Source organism: Empidonax traillii, unplaced genomic scaffold, assembly GCF_003031625.1.
Source record: "Empidonax traillii isolate 1590-97213 ecotype Southwest subspecies unplaced genomic scaffold, ASM303162v1 scaffold68:size1967880, whole genome shotgun sequence".
Classification (NCBI taxonomy): Eukaryota; Metazoa; Chordata; class Aves; order Passeriformes; family Tyrannidae; genus Empidonax; species Empidonax traillii.
In genome coordinates, this window is record NW_020955261.1 from 907,018 (window position 1) to 926,334 (window position 19,317).

The following is a 19,317-nucleotide window of genomic DNA, read 5'->3' on the forward strand; positions in this document are numbered from 1 at the left end:
CGATCATTTCTATGCAGTTGTTAAATTGGAGTAGAAAAATAATTTGGCAGCCAGGCTGATCTGGTACAAGGTTGATCAGTACAAGGAGCTGCAATATTTTTCCATTGATTATACCGGAGTCTGGCTGTCAACAGAAACAGGAGTAGGGGCCTGCCACCCTCTGCAGCTGTTTCCCAGCTCTTGTGTGTTGCATGTGACCTTCCCCCAGGTGTGTTCCAGCGGTATACCATGCCCTCCTGATCTCTTTGGCTCACTACCTTACAGTGTGGTATCTGTGGTGACAAGTGGTCTGGAGGTATAGTCTTGCCACCAACCTTCATTGTTTCCATACTTCCATGTCAATTTCCCACTTGGATACTTCATACTTCTTTGATCTCCACCTTTGTGTGAGTTCTTTCCCTCCCTGTCATGAGGTCTCAATCGATGATGCACAAGAAGAGCACCAGATAGGTCTCCTGGCCCTCTTTTCCCACGTCTTCCATATTTGGCAACACCGGTGACCTTCCCTAATTCAAGTGTATGAAATTTTTGTGATGGCCGTGTTATGGTCTTGGGCTTTCTCACTGTAGCAGGGAAAGGCTCTTCTGTAGCACAGGCTGTAGTAAAGCCTTTCCCCACCCTGTAACCTGACATGCAAGCATGGCTGTTTTAGGGGACTCGCGGGCCCCCATGGATCAGCCAGGTGCTGGCATGGAGCGGGGAAAGCAGCCAAGCTCTGCCTTATGCAGCCATAAAGCCACAGGGCTGTGGGACAGAAACCAATGAAGCTTGCCTAGTACTTACTGTCTGAGGCATGGCTGCAGGGCCACACTTGATGGCTGGAAAATGCCTTCCAAAGCCTGTGGAAATTTGTATTTTCTCATGGGGCTTGTAACCATGTTCAAGTCAGGCACAACTCTGTACTACAGATGACGTCATTGGTACGGCACACTCATTCCTGAATGCTTCTTCTGTCAGCTTGTGTTTGTGGTGCCCTGAATGACTCCTGGTTTGCTTCCATACCCAGTGGACTGAACTTTTAATTTATTGTGTTTAAATTTTTTAGTAGAGATGTCATAGAACTGCACCATCTCTTTGAAACCTTGTGAGTTCCTGCTGTTGTGGATGTTGTATTTCTCGTTCTGGTCCTGCAAGACTGGAGTTTCATCAGGCTCTAAATCTCAGCAGACGTTATATGCACAGGATTTCCTTTGAGAGAACTGTCAGATTTTATTTTGAGGTAGACTGATCAAAGCTAAGATGAGTTTAGAATAGTAATATTTACAAATATTAGAGTAAGAAGCATTTCATGTTATTGAACCATACTCCAGAGAAAATGCCAAGTGACATAAACACTACAAGACTCTTGTTCCATCATCTAAATGCTTCTAAGAAAAAAACAACTTTATGAAAACACTCAGAAGGTTTTAATCAGATGCTTTAACTCATGGTCTGAGATCAGACAGGCGTGCTCTCCTCAGCTAACCTTAGGCAGTGTGGTAACACAGGTGGCCTCTCTGCATTTTTCTATTGATCAAGAATCCCCATGCAACCAGAGACACTTTATTTTCCCTGGGAGGAATGATGAAATTTGGTCTTTGTCAAATGGGAATCCATCATGCACACACATATGCACAGGCATATTTCTATTTTTCTGGTTGTGCACAGGTATGAAACAGTTGCTTGCTTGAGGGTGTCCTTCCTCTTTCTAGCAGCCCCAGCCAAACTCTGAAGACCGGAGACTAGTCTAGAAGAAGTAGTTGCTTCTAAATCACTTATAGGTGTGTTTTCAGAGCAGTAAAATAATATCTTTATTACACTCAGTCTAATGTCTTTATATTATTCTATTGCCTCCCTCCAAAGAAGTGCACTTACCAGGAAGCTCTTTCAGTAAGAGACAATGTGTGTTTATTTGTGTTTATGTACAGTGGTAGATGGAGTAGAAAATATGGGAAGCTTTCTGTTAGAACTGACAACTAAGGCACAATGGTCTGTGCAGGCTGGGTGGTGGACATTGAAGCTGCTTTTGGCTTAATGAAGCTGGAACATGTGAAGTGAGTATATTCAAATATACTTCTAACTGATATTAATTTGGACGGCTTTATGTTAGATCAAAGGTGCTCTGTCTAGAAAACCAGATGTCTTTTCTTTTTCTCTCCCTTGCGTTCTTCATATCCTCTTGGCATTTTGGTATGAATTATTTTGTTTACTACAAGGTTATGGTGAATGCTTTAAAAAAATAAGTACTTTTATCTGCAATTGCTCTTGGTGTGTTTTCTGACAGTATTCATGAATATAATTTTTGCTACAGCAAACATTAACAAACAGTTAATTAAATAATTGGAGTGATCATTGTTTCCTGATGGAATAGGTCTGTTAGAGGCACTGGGAGTATGTTGGACAAAAAACCTGTTCAGCAAGTTCTTGGAGAATTGATCTTGGCTCTTCTCTTCAGACTTTTGAAACCAGTCAGCATTGAAGGGTTCGGTCATTGTGTCCTGCATCACCAGGGTGACAGTGCTGCTGTGGTGGCACATATATCCTTCCTGTAGAAAAATGTCATTGTTTTAGTTTCTCTGGTGTAAGCCTCACTACTGGGTATTTACTTTTCACAACTCATATTAGAAAATGTTAGATAAATTACCTTTGAAAAGATGCTTTGTATTTCGGATTGTGGTTGTAAAGCAAGTATTATCCTAGGTGGGGGGAAAAAAGCCCATTAATTTTTTGGTATCCCAGTAAAACAGAGAGCAAACTGCATAGTGATACATCTGGGATGGGGTGGGACTGAGCAGCTTCCTACTTGCAAGTAGGCTTTTGGTATGACCACTGCCTGGAGATGCCCGGACTTTAGCTCAGACTCAGGTTTGAGACAGGTCAGCTAGTCTACTGACCTTTAATGGTTTTCTTTTCTTAGCTTGGTTACTGCTGTTCTGTTTTGCTCTAGTAATTTTTTACTGGGCTGAAAGGGAAGGGGCCAGTGTGTAGGTTGAGTGCAGGGGCACTTGTCCAGGGTGTGATTAGTCTCTTGTAACAGTGAGGTTTGTGCAATTTAATGGGTTATTATTTGTTCTGAAGTGAGTGTAGATCAGTCTTTCAGGGCCTCTTGAGTTAAATAGGTGCATTTGTCCAAGGAACAAAAATATTTTATTTCAGTGATTGGCCTTTTTATACAGAGACTGCTTTTTGCAGAACACTTGCTGGTGAGCTGTAATTTACAGTATTTTCTGAAGGTGTGGATTTAACAGATGGGCTGATGAAAAGAATTCTTACAATCAGCAGAGCAGAGGCTCTGGAAGCTAATATTGGGCTAGAACATCTGTTCTTTATAGAGGGAAGGCTTTCAGCGTTTGGAGGGAAACACTTGCTCTTGAATCCTCCAAATTAGTCACCAGCCCCATCAGGGTAACAGAGAGCCCTGAACCAGCCTCAGTGGCTCACAGCAGGAGTCCTGGATAAGCCCATATGAAGTCAGAACCCAGGACTTGAGCCTGTTGCATATCAAGAGGCATCCAGCAACCCCTCAGTCCCTCAAGTTTTGTACGTCAGGCCTGTCCGTGGACGTTCTGGGTTCATTATGTTGGACACAGATGTACACAGCACCACCTGACATGGTTTGAAGGGACATGGGGTGAAAAAGCTGTCTTGCAAAATTCACAGTAGAAATTAGCCCTGGCAGATATAAGAGAACTATATCTCAAGTCCCTCTCCTCTACCTCTTCTATTTCATGGTATTTTTCCCTCAAAAAATAAAAATATACTAAAGATGGATTCAGAACTGCCATCCGGGGATGGATGGGTATATTCTGTAGCTTTAAAACTAGTGTAATTATTGTCAACTGCCCTGTGGGTATGGTTGTAATATCCACTGGTTTTGTAAACAGTTTTGACAGTGTTGTTTGCTGAATAATTTCTTAGCATAATAATTTTTCTTCCACTAATTTAAAGCGTCTTTGTAACCCTAGGCTTTGTTCTCTTCTTACAGCAAAGAGCTCCAGGGAAAGCCTTGCATGATGCTGTTTGCAACCACCTGAACCTTGTTGAAGGCGACTATTTTGGCCTTGAATTTCCAGATAATAAAAAGATGATGGTATGTAAATGGATTAATTTTCCTATGGTTTTTATCTGCATACACACTGTATTCTCTCCTTCTGTTCCTTGCTTGAAAGAAAAATTTAATCCTCAATCTCCAAAAGGAAAAGGATTTAAAAAAAGAAAAAAGTTCTTGCCTACTGGAGTTGAAGAAATGTTTTTAAAACCTTATTGCTCCTGTCAGATTTCGTCTGTGTTAAAAATAACAGCCAATTCAGACACAAGTTTGGAAAGCATTTTGTTTTTATAAGTTGCTGTAGAAAAGCCAAAGGCTGAACTGTTGCAAGCCTCAACTCTTGATTTTACAGTCCTGCTTGATTTGGAGTGCAGAAATAATCTTTCTCCACTGACAGAGAAGTTGCAATGATTGTGACAGAGTTCATGAAAAACATTTTGGGTCAAGAAAAGGATAGATAAAATATAACAAGGTTAACAAAAAGGAAAGAAAAACCAAAAACCCCAAAGAAATTGATGGAAGTTTTATCTTGAGAGCTGTGTGGCACAGTCAGGTGTCCTGGTCCTGACACTCTGGACTCTCGAGATCAGCTGCTGGCAACATTCAGGCATTGCACTAACAGTATCATGTAGCAGAGAAAGACAAAGGCTAATGATTCTTAGCCTTTAATGACTTTTTTTTTTTGAAGTTTGCTTTACCTTAGCCTTACTGTGTAACCCGCTGGCACATGTGCTAATTGTCTGAATTGCTTTACCAGTACATTCTGATGTACATTGAATTTCATGCCTGTTGGGTGTAGCCTGGCTGATCTGAAGGAAATGAGTTTAGGCAATTAGAAAAAAAAATCTGTTCTCTGTCCATTTAGTTAAGATTTGCATAAGGAGCAATATTTCTTAATGAAATAAACTGTAGCAATCTCTTGTCTGTCATGGTTTAGTTCAGGCATAGACACTAGACAACACACGTTAAAACTGAACACTAGTGGTCATAGTGTTTTAGGTTAACTATATTTAAAATAGGAAATTTTTAAAAATGGATGTTAATCTTAAGAAGTGATCTGGTTCACAGTTTGCTCTTGGAATTACATGAAACACAGCTTACTAGAAAGTTTAATATTCTGCCAAATATCTTTGGCTAATGCTTTAGATAACCTTAGAGCAGTGCAACTGTACAGTACTATTACAGCAGAGGGTTTGCAATGTTAACAGTGACACACTGACATTGCTGATGTATGTATGTAAAACCGAAGCAAATTCTAACATTTATTGTATATACAGTTCCTTTTTAGTTTTCTAGAAAACAGAGAAGGTCATTTGATCAACCTGCTCTGCTTCACAGGCCATTAAGTTTCAAATGGATGACCCTCTGTGTTTTGCTCAGAGACCTCAAGTAAACTAACTTAGTCTTGTGAAAACAGAATGGTTGATTTGCTTGAGGCAGAGCACAGGAGAGATCGAGGTGCTGCCACTGCCTGAGGCTCTTGCAGTGGCAGGAACTGACTGGCTGGAAATATGTCCAGACAATCACAGTGGGGGAGACAGGGTTCTGACGAAGAGGAAGGTGGAGAAAACCCCCTAAGGCTATTACCAGTTTGACCTGAAGGAAAATGGCTCCATGCACTGAGCAGGGTAACTCACCTGGCCCCTACTCTACCCCTACCTCTCCCTTGTGAAAGGAAATAGTGGCCAAATGTCTGAGAGCACCAGTCCACATTCTTGCTGATTGTTCCAGTCTTTACTTCCGAAAAATGAGGAGATACCACAATCCTTGCCCGTATCCAGTCAGCTATGCCCCAAGAATGGTGAGATTCAGTGGAACTAATGCCTTCAGCTCTCTGAAAGCAACTCACAGAAACTCTGAACCAGAAGATTTGATTATGAATTGTTGCTTCAACATGGAACAGCTCTTTGAGAGTATTATTTACACTTAAATTATTGTAACCAGTTTATATAATGCAGTTGAGGTGAATGTTCCTGTGGGATTTAAAATTTTCTAAGCTTCACAATGGCCATAATGTAGACCTAAAACACTCTGCAAATAAAAAAACAGTGCAGTTAATAGTGTGTCTGAGAAATAAAACACACGTGCTTATTTTGCATTCATATCATCTGAACAGAATGAGTTGTTTTTCCAATGTAGAGTGCAATGTAAAAGGAAAAAATAAATATTTAGAGTGTATTTGTTTGAATGTAATCATATGTACATCAAGCCATATATTCACATTTCAGCTGTGTTTATTTCAACATGCAAGGCTCCAGACCTCATATCTGACATATTGACAGTAGTATGTCAAGATGCCTGGCAGATGTACACACTCAAACATGCCATGTAGCAGACAAGATCTGCTGAAGATGGGAGATGAATGTGGAGGGTCTGAGGTCTGCACTTCCTGCTGGGACAAGGAGAAATGAGGCACTGTTGCCAAGCTTGGGGTTTCACAGAGTTTCATCACGCTTGATGTCTGCCTCAATTCTCCAGCTGCTGAAATCTGGTCACCATTGTGGAATGCCAGCCTTCATTAAACAAATAAATAATCTGGCCTTTGTAGTTCTGGAGAAAATTGAAAACATAAATCTTAATTGAGTCCTCACGTTAATTTTCATTTCCAGTTTATAAACCAGTCTCAGATTTACAATGTTTAGATAAAGTGTGGGAGTTGCATGATGGCGTAAGTTTTGATTGCTTGGGTTGGGTCACAGTGGTAACATCTTTGTTTTACCTCACATTTCTCCCTACATGCATTCAATATGTGCATTTGTAGTATCCAGCAGTCTATCCAAGGATGTTATAACTTGCTCGTAGGATGACTGGGAAAGTAAAGAGAGGAATGATGCACTTGTGTGCTCATGCTGTATCATAAACTCTCTCTGGGGAGAAGAAAGATTTATCTTTTTTTTGGTGTCAAGTAAAATATATTACTCCCATAATCTTGTAAATTGACTATCTCATATTTGATATGTCATTTTTCTAACTAAACTTGGCAAAGTCCCTGACCTTGGTTGCAGATTATGTACATACAATCTTTCTGAAACAGTTTTAAGTTATTGAAGTGTCAGAGTGATTCAGAACCAGTTTAACATGTGATAAACACTATGTTCCTGTTCATGGATAACCAAGTTCCTTTAGCCTCTGAAAAAAAAGAAAACCACTTTCCTAGACTGGGGAATGTAAGAAGAATTCAAGCACTCACACTAATAATGATAAAAATGTCACACAGCATTGGAGCAGTTATAGCAGCAATACAGGCCTGTTCCTGTCTGGCTTCTCAGGTGATTTTAGAAAATTGATATTTTGAGTATGTTTCAGTCTCTGCATAATGTAAAATTATTAAAGGTCGAAGAAGTAATAATTTTAATACATTCACTTTTTCTAGAGGAAGACTGAGTTAATTTGTTTTTTAATGGATTTGACCTTTGTGATGGTTGTAGGGTGTTCTTCCGAAAATTCCAGACATCTTCAAGGGAGGCCCTGTGCAATTGAGTAAGATAACAAAATATAAATCTTAGGCATAGGTAGTTAGTTACCAGCTGAGGTCTGTGAGCTGTCACTCTTCTCCAGGTCCTGTGAATCATCTGGCTTTTACCTTCTGCTTTCTGTAAAGTTTTGTCCAGGCCTTTCTGATTTGAGACTGCAGGACATGGATTTAAGCTCTTAAAACTGTAATTTCACCTGCTATTTCCCTTCTGAAAGCCAAAGGAAAGACCCATGCACTGTGAAAATAAGTTGTTAAAAACATATGAAAGTGAACTATATGCAGAATTTACACTGTCCCCAATTAAGAAAGTCTGGGCTTTATCTTCCTGGCTTTATAAAAAAGCAAAAATGTTCTGCAAATCAAAAGCAAGCTTTCTCCCATCCACACCTTGTACTTTTGTCTGCCTCATATCTGAGAGGAATTCCTCCCACAGGTGGGTGAGAGGGAGGGTCCTTTATCTCCCTGGAGCCAAGCAAGGGAGCTCCAAATTTATGCCCAGACTTCACAGTGGGACTCCTGTTGGGCCCCCAAAACCAGGAGGCTGCTGCCTTCTTGTTTCTCTATTTGCCCAGCGTTCCTGGCTCAAAGGCAAGCACCAGCCCCTTTCACTTATCCTTTATCAAAATTAATTAGGATGAGGACCACAATGACAGTATAGGACTGGCTTTTTCTAAACTCCTATTTTCAGTTGTTCTTTCCACAAAATTAATGGTTCCTGACCACATGTGCTGTGATTGTTGATGCCTGAGACAAGTGAGGGGTAGATTTCCTCACTGTTCCCCATCTCTCTGAATCTGTACTGCTTCAAAAGCTGTGCCAATTAACAGTGCCATTTCCTGAGTATCTTCCAGAGTTTTAGGGAGAAAACCCACTGTGTATAATTAAGGAAAGCATAATGACCACACTGGAATAAAGCAAGTATGCAACGGATAATCTAAGTATTGCAATAAAAAATGCTCCTCTAGTAGTTTGTTCAGAGATGATAACCACCTTCTTTTGTTTTCAGGTGTGGCTTGATCTTTTGAAGCCTGTTATGAAACAGATTAGAAGTAAGTACTTCCTTGTTGACATTTCTTTCCTTAGTCTGAGAGTGCTTGAGTAAATTAAGTTTCTGTCAGTAGCAATCTTTAGCTTCAAAATTTTTTTCACTGAATTTTCTTTGGATTATTTTTTATTTCCAATCTGTCCTCAAGAGATGTACTCTGTGTGATGTGAGGTTATGTCACATGAATATATGAAGGGGCTGACCCTGTAGGAGGCTGAGGCTTAGTCAGTCAGTAGAAGAGTGGTGGCAATGGAGGCAACAATTTTGTAGAGAAGAAAGTAGTTCAGTTAAAAGAAGGTTTAAAGGAAGCATACATTGCTGACAGGCAGCAGCAATTGGGATAAAAAGAAAAAGAACACAAAGATGTTATTACTAGGAAGGAGCTAGCAGATGTATTACAACTGTGTGGGACATTGCTGCGGAACCTGAAACTATTAGAGATGAAGAGGAGGGAACAGTTGGCATAGGGCCTTCAGGTGGGTGGTGGGAAAGGATAGGAAATTGTAAATAGCCACCATATCTGGAAAGAGTAGAAGCGAACAGGAAAGGTTTTGGTTATTTTGTTTGTCTGTCAAATATCAGACAAGTTTTTAATTTATTGAGCTTTGCTATTAGACTAAGTTTTCCTATGTGCATCTCCGGTCGTTTTAGTCTGAGTGTATGCTCTGGCACCTGTCCTTCTCACACAGCGAAGATGTATTAGTTCTTTTGTCACTGTCCTACTTGTAAAAGTTGGAACAAATGCACTGCTGTAAAAATTAAAATAGTAATTTTTTTGTGACCTTGAAAAATAGAGTGTATCTGTTCTCCTTTATAGTGTGTAAATTTTATTGGGCAGTCTCTAAATATCCTGCATACTAACAAAGGACAGGAGGTTACCATGTCTGTACACACTGCAGATTACATGAATCATCCCTTGTACATTGTGGATAATAAAATTCAGCCAGCGTGTTACTGATGTTTGCTAACTTCCCCTGACGTTTCCCCTAGGACCGAAACACGTTGTTGTAAAATTTGTGGTAAAATTCTTCCCACCTGACCATGCTCAACTGCAGGAGGAACTGACGAGGTTAGTAGCCGCATGACTGTTTTTTCTTGTTAAATCCCTGATGGACAGAGGGGAAAACACAGAACTTGAGATTAATGGATGAGGATCGATGACGGCCTCTTTGTATTAGCTTGATACTATTTGTGCCAGCCTTGAATGCACCTGAAAAAATAGACCCTAAGATTCAGTTGCAGTCCACACTGAGGGGTTCTGCAAAGTGTGTGAGTCCTTTGCCTCCTTGGATTTGAAGTCCTAGGAAAGCTTTACTAACTCCAAGAGAAGTCAGTTTGGCAACAGAGTTCTCTAAGCCCCTTTGGCAGTGGTGTTGGAAGGGACCTGAATAAGTCATGTATTGGCAGCCTGGATCACCCCTCTGCTGAGGCACACGTGTGACTGCACCTATGTTTGGCAGAGAGCTGTTTTACATGAGTTGCTGATTTGCAGCAGCACTGAGCCCTATTTGTAGAGCCAACACACATGCCAAAGGTTTGCACAGGTGGAAATGTGACTTTGGAGATAGAGAAATAGAAAGGAAAAGGAATAGAATGAAAAATAAGAGGAAGGTAGAGACAGATACACCCACATGCAGACAGAGTGCCTTAAAGGAGTATCTCTTTTCACTGCATTTCAAAAATTTCGTTTAACCTCTGAATTTCACACTGCTTTGGCATGGAGTCATATTCCTTTGTGAGTAAATATGTATATGAGGGACCTGTTAAGGTTCTTTATCACTTAGAGATTCTTCCTTTATGGTCAGAAACATTGTTTTGTTGCAGTATTTCTTTGCTGCAACTTTTCAGCTGTTTTTCTGGTTAACAATATTATTAATTGCATGTTTCCATTTTCATTCAGTACTTCCACTATTAGTTTTTATTTTCTCTTTTACAAAGAGTCCTGGTGTCCTTATGACTCGCGTTATAGAGAACAAGTCTACTTTCGTGATGTTCACTGTTTATCTTTGTCAGGTTTTATTTTGATAGTAGAGCATTGGAATGGAAAAAGAATAAATTATTGATATCACTTTACGTCCTGGAAAGAGAAAAGTAGAAATGCAGTAGGGAGAAGGAATATTTACTTGAAAGACTGAATAAAAAGAATAAAGGGATGAATGAAAACTCACAATGTGATGTTATTAATGAAACATTTCTGTTTCCCAGTAGATGTCCTGCATATCGGTTGCTAAGTATGTGAATTATAAATTGATTTTTGGTGATCTCTTTCTGCATCTGAAGACATGCCTCTGAATCCTAATGACTTTTTTTGTTAGATTTTACATATTTATGCTAAGGGACTTGAGTATATGTACACAGCAGTGTGTAGGATGTGAAAGCATTATCCACAGGGAACTGCTTCATCACTTGAAGAAGAGAATGTAGCATTTTTCAGCTATATTCTTCTACCAGGGTGAATTTTTTGGGGTAGGCAGATGTCTGCAGGTTTCAAAAGGACATTATGTAGAAATACTGTATTATTTCAGTACATACCTACACAGTGCATTTCCATACTCCTCAAATCAGCTTGCCCTTTTTATTTTGTGTACCAACATACCATTCAGAAATTCACTGTTCAAATGAGAGCTTTTCGCTGAACTTATTAAAATCTATTATTAAAACTATTGAGATGCTAGTATGAGTTTTTCAGAACAAGCTAGAGTGGATTCATCAAGGTTTTGTGCATCATTTCCTGGTGAGTGTCGAGGTGGAATTTTGGAGTTCTCTTTTTATTCTACGAGAACCAACTGATACCTCTAAATCACTGTTTTATCTGTCATTTCTTCATAGTTAAAAGCAGCCGCGTTATCTAGGATTGCTTGCTGTGTTGCTGAGTACCTAATAGCTGTCATGTTTGCTACCTAATAGCATGTCACATCTCATTGCTCTAGTTCCAAGGGAGGGAAGAAGAGAGAGATATCTTGGTTCTGCAAAGCAGACACTGTGTTTGACTCTAATGGCAGTAATACACTATCTAAACCTTTAAAGTTAGTTTATTCTGATCACTTCTGTAGGCTCCAAAAAGTGAAAGGAACACACAGTCAAAGCCAGAGATTGTGTTGAAATAATGAATCCTCTTTCCTTCCTGCTTTGTGTAGCTCTTTGTTCATGTTTGTTTTGCAGGTACCTATTTGCATTGCAGGTGAAGCAGGACCTGGCACAGGGAAGGCTAACGTGTAATGATACCAGCACTGCCCTCCTAATCTCACACATAGTACAGTGTAAGTTCCCATTTTATTTCTTTCCAGAAGGATAAACAGGATGACTGGTTGGACATGCTTTGCAGGGTTACCTGATACTAGCTGCTGTAGGGACAGGCTTAAGCCGTATGGTATGATGGCATTCAAATGCAGATTCTTTACTATTTCAAATAAAGAAGAGATTCTGGACATTGGATACGCATTTTTAAAGCACTGCATTCGATAGGCTGGAAAAGATAATTTAAGAAGTACACTTTGCAGGCCGTGATAAATAGGTCGAATTCTTCTGAATTCCTCTTTTATTATATTTTGCATCATGTCAGCGGAGAATTCAAATTCCTGGAGATCTGTATGCTGTTTAGAGAATGTAGTAAATAAACATGCTTAGAATGCCAGACTAAATCACAGTCCTAAAGGAAACTGATGGGGAAGAAAAGAAAACAACAACAGATTTTAAGCCTTTTTTTTTTTTTTTTTTTTAATTGCAAAATATGCACAATAGGACAGTTCAGTAGAATAATACATTAATTTTGTTCATCACCTTTTAGCTTCCACATCACTTTAAAGACAGTGTATGTTTTCCATTTCAGGACTGTATGGATACTCATCTTGAGAATAACATTTGGAAAAAAAACACCTTGTAGCAAGTGTAATGGTTATAACCCACGTTGTTTTGAATGGTCATTGTACAATTCAGTATTGCATATTTCCACTGTAATGCTGTTGTATGGAAATTATAGTCAACAAACACATCAGGAAGCTCTTTAAAGATAAACAGATAAATCTCATGATGCTTTGTCACAATCTGTTAAAGCATTAGGCCATTTTCTTATCAACTGTTGTTGGAAAAAGTGCCTCTCCGTTTGCTGTGGTCATCATTGTCCAGTGTGACTGAGTAGCAGTAAGAAGCTGTGAAATTCTGTATTTCTCATTCTATTTTAAATCCAAATATTTTTGCAGCGCAAACTTAAAAAAAAAAAATAAAATCTTTGGCTAGTGAATTTTTTGTCTTTTAGTTTTTCCTGTTACGATGTCCAGCACACCAACTGTACTTCTTTCCTTGGTTAAATTAGCTCTAACTTTCTTTCATTTCAAGGGAAAAAATGTCTTGATCATTTGGGGAAAATGAGTCTCATTTGCTATACTGCATTCTAGGATGATGAGTTTTTCTACTAAAGGTGTGTGCACCAAAGAAAGACATTAAGGAGAGGACACCCTAATGCATGTGTCTCTCTTCATTCGAGGTATTGCTTCCTGATCATCCTGCCTTGAGCTCTTATCCTTTATATGCACTGTTTTTCTTATGATCTCTACTTAGATCCTATTTCATGTCTTACTTGTACCTCATTAATTACTCAAGTTCTTCAGTGAACCAATTACAGCTCTGAACTGCTCGAGTGCAACTACTAGCTTGCTTTCCTAAAGCAAGAGCATAAGAGGATAAAACACAGGGTATTCTTTCACCATTACAAGCTGTCGATTTCCCTTCTCTCCACAGTTAAATTTAATTCCACGTTTTTTCACAATTCCTCCACTATATCCCTGACACACCTATGCAGGCTGCTGAGAAGCACACATTTCTTGGTGTGTAAAAATGGCAAATCATCACCATTGCTCTTGTGCTACTCTGATGCATTATGCTGTTGGATTAAATAATTTTCCATGGTTGCTGGAAGTGATCATGATGCATTTGAAACTCTCTCTACTTCTTTGTCCCTTTTACTTGTGAGCTTGAGGTGGAGAATGATTCTGAGTTGGGATTTTAGGGATCAAGTAGTACTCTTCTTAAAGGGAGAGCAAGGTAGGTAACTTTTGCATTCAAAAATGGTGTTTTTTCATCATTTCAGAAGAGAGGCAAGAGATTCATCATGCAGAAATGAGATAGTTTTCACAGAATCTGAACTGCCATTTTGGGCAGAGGGATGTTGTGCCTCATGGTGCACCTTCCCCTTGCCATCTCCTGACTGTGAGCTGGTTTTTTTTTTTTTTTTCCTGTTTATAATTTTTCCCCCCTCTCTTTTTTGCATAGCAGTGTTTGCTAAAAGCTCTGCTAGAAGTTTGTGACTTTTTTTATTTATCTTGTATCTCATGAACATTTTTCTGTGAAAATTTTCCCGGGTAATAATCTATAGTATATCTTACCCACATGACTGTCTTTATGTATTTTCTCTCTAGCTTATGATTCAGTAGCAAAAGAAATATTATGTATTTGTCTGCAACAGAAATAAAATTAAAGAGATGATAAGAGTTATGATATCAAAGTGGAAAGATTGAGAATGCAGGTTAGTTATTGTATGTCTTACTGATGCTGTGCCAATGAGTGGTTTCCATGGGGAATATCTGATTCCAGGAGGCCCTGACATTATGTATACAAGCTTATATCAAAGCTGTAGACTGTTATTTATCATAAACTCATAATATGACGGCAAATAGGTTTCTGGTAAATTAACATGTATATTACAGATTGAAATTTGTATTTGAAACATTCTATTTTAAAATACCTTAAAAGCATTGTAGAAAGTGTTAGAAGTGAGAGGACACTTTGATACTGCAACTGATGCAGTACAGGAAGTGTGTGAATCAAGAAGATGGACTGACCATGAGCCAGAAGTGTGCTCAGGTAGCCAAGAAGGCCAGTGGTGAACTGGCTTGTAATAGTGTGGCCAGCAGGACCAGTGCAGTGATTATGCCCCTGTACTCAGCACTAGTGAGGCTGCACCTTGAATCCTGTGTTCAGTTTTGGGCCTGTCACTACAAGAAAGGCATTGAGATGCTGGAGCATGTACAGAGAAGGACAATGGAACTAGTGAAGGGTCTGGAGCACAAGTCTTATGAGGAGTGGCTGAGGGATCTGGGACTGTTTAGACTGGAGAAAAGGAGGCTCAGGGGTACCTTATGGCTCTCTACAACTACTTGAAAGGAGATTGTAGTGATATGTGGGTCAGCTTCTTCTCCCAGGTAACTATTGACAAGACAGGAGGAAATGGCCTCAAGCTGTGCCGGCGAGGTTTAGATTAGATACTAGGAAAAATTTCTTCACAAAAAGGATTGTCAAACACTGGAACAGGCTTGGAAAGTGGTTGAGTCACGATCACTGGAGATATTTAAAAGATGCGCAGATGGGGCACTTAGGGACACTTGGCAGCGCTGGGTTAACAGTTGGACTTGACGATCTCAGAGGTGTTTTCCAACCTAAGCAATTCTGCAGTTCTGTGATAAGAGAAAAAGAGTTGAAATACAAAGCACCAGACATACCAGAAGTGCTAATGGAGACAGAATACAGCATGGTGTAATGCACTTGCGAGATAAGAGAAAAGGGATCAACAGTGCAAATAAATCTTTGGCTAAATCACATGAAAAGATTGAAAGCATAGTTATATGTGAGGCTGACAATATTTACAATATAATTTTGTCTCATTCTAGATGGAGTGCTACTAGAAAGGCATTTAAGTTGGAAAACGAGGATAAGGAGGAAAGTAAAATCTTGATGAGTATGAGATCAGAGAGAACAAATTCAAAAGTAACTTGAAAGCCAGGAAGACAATTTTGATAATGGATTAGCAGTTGACAAATGCTGAGAACATTATAGAAAACATGTAGAGATGAAGTAAGAGTCTTCTCTACTCTTGGCTTTGAAGAAAGCCCTACAGAAGGTTTGTTAAGCTCATTTGTGTTCATGGACTTATGGGTTATGAACTGCATTTTAAAGAATCCAGGCCCATGTTATTTGAGGTGTTGCAAACTTAGATGGATTTATGGCTTCATTAAGAATGGAAACTTGCCTTTTCTTTAAAATTAAAAGCAACCCAAAAGATTTGTGATTCTAGGATGAGTAAAACTGGAAGGAGGGAGCTGTTCCTGAGATGGGGACAAATGGGACAATTTTTAAAAGGGGAGTTCTCAAATATTCTCTAGTATTTCTACTGTCTCAAGAAATTATTGAGAGCAGATGGGGTGAGTGAGGGGGTGGAAATCAGACAGTCTCGGTAGTCAACTCTTTGACCTCCAAAGTATAAAATGTCATCATGTGCCTGCAGGCAGTTTGGGTTGAAAAGCTACTGCTCTGTCATTCACAGATGCTTTGGTTCCTCATCTTCAATGCCTACACAAGGCTATTGCTTCCCTTCTACATTTGCAGGTACCTCTGATTCCAAGCAAACATTTGTCAGAAATCACCCGCAGTGTTTCAAACATAATCTGAAACCTTCCCTTTTTCTAAATCAATTTATTTTGGACAGAACTGGATTAAGGGTTCATTTACGTGGGCGAGATGAGTGTGGATGAAGCAGGTGTATCTGAGCTTGGCTGTATGATATCCTAGGTCAACTCTGCAACAATGTGTCTGACTGCAATCTGCATTTAATTTGAGGGCGCTGTATTTTAATTTCACTGACGTTTCCAAGGTAGCAGCCTTTGTTGCAGCGATGCTGCTATTACTCCATCAGGTTTGCAGGCAGAAGCTGCTATGCCTGTTCAGTGAAAAAACCAATAGCAAGATTTTCAGAGTCATTCCAAGAATAGCAAGCAATAAGATAGTAATTTGGCACCCACACATAGATTGCCTGCCCTTCACCCTCCCCCCCACACACACACCTGCCAAAAAGAGGAAATCTCATTGAATGGGCTGAAAAATGGAAGGTGGGTGTGACATACTGTTGCACACACACTGTTGAATAACTGCAGCAGATGGGAGAAGCTTTGAGGAGGAGGGAGACAGTATGTGTCTCAAACTGCTGCAGAATTAGGGGAAGACAAATGCTTCATAACCCCATAAGGTGGAATACAGGCCTGCGTTCAAACAAGCAAACAGAACCATCTTCCAGATTTTCCCTCAAAGATTACAGTGTGGGACATGGGCCTGGGGAGGAAGGTTGTGCTTGGCTCCTCCATGGAAAGACTCCTGAGCACCACGAGTGTGACAGAGACGGACGAGTTCTGCTGAACTAGTGCTGGCTTTCCTGTTACCCCTGCCCTAATCCTGCACACAAGTCAAGGTAGCACTGATGGCTTTATTTGTTCAGTTGACATCCATCCTCTGCTTACTTGGTTATGGGAGATGGAGGGAATCCTTGGGCTTCTTCTCACATATCAAATACTAACACAGGGGAGAAGGGAAGTCATGTATGGTAGATAATGTAGAATATGAATTTTAATGTATGTAGAATATGAATTTTAAACCCATGATGTGGCATGCAAGAAGCTGTTAATTTCCCTGCCCTCTTCCCACCTGTCTGGATCTCTTGCAGGGACCAGTTTATTCAGATTTAATATAGTATTTTAATAGACTTTTCTTAAAATTCTCCATAGCTGAGATTGGGGATTTTGATGAAACCATAGATCGTGAACACTTAGCGAAGAACAAGTATATACCTCATCAAGAAGCGTTAGAAGACAAAATCATGGAGTTTCACCGTAACCACATGTAAGCTTTTTTGTTCTTTTTATTTGTCTTTTTTTCCTGTAGAGTACTTCTAACTGTAAGTGTATGCTAGATCGTAAGTACAAAAGAGATTTGGATTTTGGAGTTTCTCAAAGGTTGCTTCTCAAAAAAAATCTTAAAGCCTATGAACTTTCTGAAGGTTACTCCTTCCTTTCTCCCATCATCATAACAAGATGTTTAAAGTGCAATTGATTTGATATTCATTCAAGCATGCTGTTATTTTACAGTCTATTTCATACAAAATGCTTCAGTGCTGATTTTGTGCAGGTATGATTGCAAATCATGACTGATCAGTCAGGCACTTCTGACAGTAGTCCTTTGGTTTCAAGGACACTGAATGTTGCCTTTTCACTCTTATGTGCTGTATTTTGAGATGGCTGAAGAAGAGATTTAATGATAGTTTTATGAAAAGCTGGTAATACTTGCAGAATGAGGGATTTGGGGGAATAGAATTCAAGACGATGATGCAAACTGGTATCCTAAGGTCTGGAGAAAAGACCAAGAGCAAGAAGGTGGTTAACAGAATTACAAATAAGGCACAGAAGGGTATTTTTTTTGCTGTCAAGGACACTTAAAGACTTGAACAGTTTCATTTTTGATCTGGATTGAATTATAGATGAGTGGTAGTAATTTCTATAGCAGTAAAAATCAAAATTTTGCATAATTTCATCACAAAATTAATGGTTCCCAACATTTATGGTAAGGTTTTCTTGTCTTCTGTTTTACTTCTTTTTGGTATTACATTCACTTTTACAATGAACAACATCCTTACACACTTCCATTCATCAGGTTTTTTTTTAGGAATACAACATGCTTTCCAATGGAAAATTCAAAGGGAGGCAGTAAATTCTGTTAAAGTTAATGGTTCAAAATCTAGCTGTATCAGATGTCTCAGAGTTGGAGCAATCAAAATTTATAATCGACTGTAAAATCTGTGTATTTTTGGTATTGGTTTAGACTAAGTTGTTTTTCTAGCTGATATAAGGCTGGGGACGTAATAAAACCATACAGATATAATACCTCTGACAGTTTTCAGTCTCTGATCAAATCTCTCTTTTTTCTCTGAATGGCCTTTTGATCTCTATTAAAAGGTGTGACAACTTTGTGTTTCTTCTCATTTTCTTTCTCAAGGGGACAGACACCAGCAGAGTCTGACTTCCAGCTTTTGGAGATTGCTCGTCGGCTGGAAATGTACGGAATACGCTTGCATCCAGCCAAGGACAGGGAAGGGACAAAAATCAACCTGGCTGTGGCCAACACAGGCATTCTGGTGTTTCAGGTTAGAGCTGCTCAGGACGTGATTTTGTACTGCATAAAGCAGAGAGATTTCTGACAGCAGTAAGAATTTAGGACCTCAGCCATGTATCTGGTTGGGAAAATTCAGGAACTTCCAAATTTTTTCTAACAATGACCTTAAGTGTGTTATAGCTGCATTAGGTCCTTTGCTTCCAGGGACTCTTACCTTATTTGCATGCACAGTGCAGAACTCCATCTGCATCCACAACATGCTGTTCAAGATGCAAACTGATCCATAGCTCACCCTTTGCAAATTGGTCATACTCCTACACCTCCTCCATATAGGAGCAGGTAGGTCTTGCAGGCCTGGTGCATAATAAATGGGTGTGAAGCAGAGAAAAGTGAAACAACAGACAATTGGAGTACACAGAAAAGGACAAAGATAATGCATTGTAAGCTCTCTGTAGTGTTATTTTGTCAGAGTTACAATTTTCTTCACCAGCCTTAGCCATTGTACCTTTGCTGAATCCATGAGTCTTAATTCTTTCCCTTAAAGATCCAAAGTATTTCCCTTCTGTTTCTTTCTTCTCCTTTCCTACCCCAGTCAGCCTAGTAAATGTTCGTGAAGCATCGTTAGTAAATTTATCAAGTTCTTGTTCTGCAGTTTCCCTTAGATAAATAACAAATTGGGCTTTTACAGTTGTGAAGGTACAGGTAGTCAGCTGGTGTAAACTGCTTCCACTTCAGATGCGTACTACTTACCTCACTCTGTGTTAAGAACAGTAAACTGTTCTTTTAAATGTCCCTTATACAATTTTCAATAAGGACAATTCATTTTACTTGACTACAATTAAA

The 19,317-nt window shown here is 39.4% G+C and overlaps 1 protein-coding gene across 8 annotated transcripts in view; it reads left to right on the forward strand.

The window, feature by feature from the left end:
- Positions 1-19,317, forward strand: part of FARP1 (FERM, ARH/RhoGEF and pleckstrin domain protein 1) — a 200,812-nt gene that overhangs the window by 129,299 nt on the left and 52,196 nt on the right. For all 8 annotated transcript variants that reach the window (XM_027880338.1, XM_027880339.1, XM_027880337.1 and 5 more), the window contains exons 3-8: positions 3,965-4,069; positions 8,509-8,551; positions 9,538-9,616; positions 11,710-11,807; positions 17,094-17,208; positions 18,358-18,505. In XM_027880338.1, coding sequence (XP_027736139.1) covers positions 3,965-4,069; positions 8,509-8,551; positions 9,538-9,616; positions 11,710-11,807; positions 17,094-17,208; positions 18,358-18,505 — 588 coding nt within the window. The remainder of the gene's footprint in view (positions 1-3,964; positions 4,070-8,508; positions 8,552-9,537; positions 9,617-11,709; positions 11,808-17,093; positions 17,209-18,357; positions 18,506-19,317) is intronic.